We start from the raw sequence: 4,135 nt of genomic DNA, 5'->3' as shown, positions 1-4,135 counted from the left end.
AGGGGGCACCGCTCAGGCTTGGTCGGCCACCAGGACCAGCGGGGCCACCAGGTGCTGCCCGGCGGCCACTGCCTTGGCCAGGCTGCTCTTCTGCCGCCGCTTGGCCAGCTTGGACTCGGAAGGGGGGGAGAGCTGCATGGCCCGTGAGGTAGCTTTGATGATGATGGGTCGTGCTTCCTCCTCCGCCTCATCCTCCTCGTCCTCGTCGTGCCGCGTCAGCTGCCGGTTGACAGCGATGGCCTCGGCAGCGAAGCAGGTGAGCTCTTTGGCACTGCTGTTCCTGCGGGGGAGGCAGGGGCTCAGGGGGGCTGCAGGGGGGCTCAGGGTCACATGGCAGGGCGTCCCTCCTCATGTGCCGGCCGTGATCAGGCGCCAAAAACTTGGCTTGGACCCAACTCACAGCAGCTGCTGCTGCCCAGACAGTGTCGTGGCGGCAGAGCCCCCCAAAAGCAGCAGGAGTGGACAGCAGGAGTAGAGGAGCCAGGATTTTCGGGGCTGGGATTTTGGTTTTGGGGCAGTATTTCTGGCTGGGCCCCCATCCCACACTCACCTCTGCAGGATGATGGGGGTTGGCAGGGTGTTGTCCGGGGCGCACTGCAATGAAACGCAGCCGGTCAGAGCCAGGAGCCCCAATTCTGGGAGCAGAGAGCAGGGAGGGGGCATCACCACTCACCCCCTGCACCCAGGGGTGCTCCAGGACCTGGGCTGCGCTGAGCCTCTTCTTGGCATCTCTCACCAGCAGCTTGGAAATGAGGTCTTTGGCTCCGAAGGAGATGTGCGCCCAGTCCTTGTCGGGAAACTCGTACTTCCCCTCCTGGATGCTCTCAAAGAGCATGTTCTGAGGAGGATGGGGAGAAAAATCAATCACAGGGGCTCAGTCAGGGGCGCCGCTGCCAAACTGGGGCTGGGTTTGGTGGTGCAGGGTCCCCCCCGTACCTGGCAGGTGTGACAGGCCTCGCCCCGGTCCCAGCCGCAGTCGGAGCCGCAGTGGCCCACGAAGGGGGGGTACCCACTCAGCATGATGTACAGGATGACCCCCAGGCTCCACAGGTCACAGCGCTTGTCGTAGATCGTGGCCTCCTCGTTGAAGGCCTCCACCACCTCTGGGGCCATGTACTCGGCTGAGCCACACTGTGGGGACAGGCGGGTGAGCCCAAAGGGGGGGCACCAAGGGGGGCCAGAGCTACGGGGCTGCACCCCTGGAAGGGAGGGTGCAGACAGGGCTGCTCCCTGGGGTTTGCTCCTGCCAGGGCAGACTGTCCTGCAGGGTTTGCCAGCACAGGGGATGCCACAGACCTGCCTGTCCAGCGAGCTGCCACCCCACAGGGGAACGAAAATAAAGCCTAAAGGGTGCAACCCCCCGCAGGGCAGCAGCAGGACAGCCAGACCCACACCCCACAGCACCCACACCCCACAGCACCCACACCCCACAGCACCCACACCCCACAGCACCCACACCCCACAGCACCGCAGCCACCCAACCGGCTCAGCAGGGCAGCGGCCGCTCCATTGCCAGGGAGAGGCTGCAGGACACGCAGGGACAATCCTGCTCTGCCTGTTCCCCTGCCCGTTCCAGGCAGCCCAGCCGGAGCAGGAGCAGGAACAGGCTCAGGCTCCGGGGAGGGAGGAGTTAACCCCGCTGGAAGGGGGAGGCAGCGCCAGCCATTCCCCGATCGCTCCAGGGACTCTGGGGCTTTCCAGCACATGACCCGCAGCCCACACGGGCCTCGTGACCAGGGCGAGAAAAAGAGCTGCAGCCAGCAGATAATCACCCCGGAACGAGAGAGGGGCCTCTCCCCGACCGGGGGCCTCCCCAGCCCCAGCAGCTGATGGCACCGCGGCAAAACAAACCCCCCAACACATACACACACACACACACACACAGCACAGCCCCGAGCCCGGCACCGCGGCACGGCTGATCCCGGTGGGAGTGGGGCAGCCAACTCCACGGCGCGGCTGATCCCGGTGGGAGTGGGGCAGCCAACTCCACGGCGCGGCTGATCCCAGTGGGAGTGGGGCAGCCAACTCCACGGCACGGCTGATCCCGGTGGGAATGGGGCAGCCAACTCCACGGCACGGCTGATCCCGGTGGGAATGGGGCAGCCAACTCCACGGCACGGCTGATGCCGGTGGGAATGGGGCAGACACCCCCTCTCGGGCTGAGAACGGGGAACTCGGGACACCTCACAGACTCCGAGCCCGCCCCAGGAGGGGGGTACACACAGCGCAACGAGGGGGTCCGGGTTGCTTTGCCCCCCCCCCCTCCCCGCTGTTGTGCCCCCGCACCAGCCGGGGCTCCGCCTCCCCCAGCACGTGCGCACCCCAAAAATACGGGGGTGCGGGACAACACCCCTGCCCAGGGCGGGACCTGCTGCTGCTGCAGATAAGGCGAGCGGGGCTCTCTGTGATAGTGGGGTGTGTGTGGGGGGGGGGTCTGTGCAACACGGGGGTCACCCCGCGAGCTTCGGGGGTGTCCAACCTGCGGGGGGGGGGGCGGGGCCCAGCCCAGGAATCGGGGGGGGGTTCCCGCAGCCCCCCCCACCCCCCCCGTCCCCCTCCCAGACCCGCTCCTGACCCACTTCTCCCGTGGGCAGCCCCGCGCAGCCGCCGCGCCGGCTCGGGCTGTGGCTCGGGCTGTTGCTAAGGCTCAGCGAGGCTCACCCAGGCTCAGCCCGGGCTCCGCGCCAGCCCCCCCGCCCGGCCCCCCCCGCCTTATGTAACCGCATCGCTCCTGCCACAGCGCGGGGGGGGACACGAGGGGGGGACACGCAGCATCACCATGGGGGTGTCCACGCACAGCCCCAGCCCCGAAACCTGCAGGACCCCTCCCCTCCACACCCCCACCAAGGGATTGACGCCCCCCACAAGCACTCACCGGGGTGAGCAGCTCCGGGGTGGAGATGGGGGAGCAATCGCCGTTCAGTTTGATGCCACTGCCCAGGTCGAAGTCGCAGATCTTCACCGGGGAGACCTGGGGGTAGGGAGGGAGGAGGAGTGGTTGGTGACCTCCCCCCTGCCCCGGCAGCCCCCCTCCCCTCCACAAAGAGCACAGCCTGTGCTTTCCAGGCCCCAGCTGGTCGATGCCTGGGCTTGTCCTGCTTCACACCACCCTGTGCTGTGGCATATTGGGGGGGGTGTCCCTGGGGCTGCACCCCCTGTGACCACTGGCCCGCTCAACAGCACCCCAACTGTGCCCACAGCCCCCCCAGGATCACCCCCTTCTGCACCCACCATCCCAGGAAGCATCCCATGGTGTCCACCACCCCCACACAGCACCCCCCATGCCCACCAGCCCCCGGGGCAGCACCCCAGCGTGTCCATCAGCCCCAGACACACCCTCCTGCACCCCCTCACCCCCAGGCAGCACCCCCAGCACCCAGCCCAGCCGTTCCCTCTCACCTGGTCCAGGCTCTCACACAGGATATTTTCCGGTTTCAGATCCCTGTGTGCGATCCCTGCGGGGGGGGAAAACAGAAGAGCCAATGAGGCCAAAAATCCCCCCCCCCAAAAGAGCTCCACAGTGAAAGGTCTGGGGGTGGCACAGGGACCCTTCCCTCCCCACCCCAAATCACTGCCTGCACTCAGGGCAGAGGGCAGGGATCGCTGCTGGCCCCGAGTCCCAACGAACCGGAGGAACGGGATCCTCAGCAGCACAGAGAGCCGTGTGGTGCAGCTGGGCCAGACCAGGATGGGCATCGTCCCCTGGGCAGGGGGCTGGGGGGGGGGGTAGTGACACCCCCTGGAGGGCCCAGGGCACCCCAGGGGCTCACCTTTGTTGTGCAGGAAGTGCAGGGCACTGGCGATATCCCGCACCACCACGCTGGCCTCCAGCTCGTTGAAGTGGCGTCTCCGGTGGATGTGGGTCAGGATGGAGCCTGGGGCCAGGGCAGAGCAGAGAAGGGGGCTCGTGGGGGGTCCTGCCACCCCCTCCCCAGCCCCCCCCACCCTGAGCCTGGCACTGCACTCACCTCCCCTCATCTTCTCAAACACCAGGTAAAACCTCTCCTCCTCCTCGAAGAACTCGATCAGCTCCAGGACGTTCCTGGGGGAGCAGCAGGATCAGCCCCCGGCAATCCCCCCCAAAAACACCTCCCCGGGTCCCCCCTCCCCTCCCCGCGTCCTGGGAGGGGAAAAC

General features: G+C 67.3%; 1 protein-coding gene across 1 annotated transcript; it reads right to left on the bottom strand.

The window, feature by feature from the left end:
- Nucleotides 1-6: 6 nt before the first annotated feature.
- Nucleotides 7-4,053, bottom strand: MKNK2 (MAP kinase interacting serine/threonine kinase 2; the record flags this gene model as incomplete). Its single annotated transcript, XM_027908266.1, has 8 exons — nucleotides 7-280; nucleotides 551-594; nucleotides 674-838; nucleotides 937-1,131; nucleotides 2,876-2,971; nucleotides 3,400-3,455; nucleotides 3,771-3,875; nucleotides 3,969-4,053. Coding segments are annotated over 8 exons (1,014 nt in total), but the record flags the coding sequence as incomplete, so codon positions are not given.
- Between the last annotated feature and the right edge of the window lie 82 nt (nucleotides 4,054-4,135).

This window comes from Empidonax traillii, unplaced genomic scaffold (genome assembly GCF_003031625.1).
Source record: "Empidonax traillii isolate 1590-97213 ecotype Southwest subspecies unplaced genomic scaffold, ASM303162v1 scaffold1669:size174073, whole genome shotgun sequence".
Lineage (NCBI taxonomy): Eukaryota > Metazoa > Chordata > Aves > Passeriformes > Tyrannidae > Empidonax > Empidonax traillii.
This window is presented reverse-complemented; position numbering and strand designations above follow the sequence as displayed.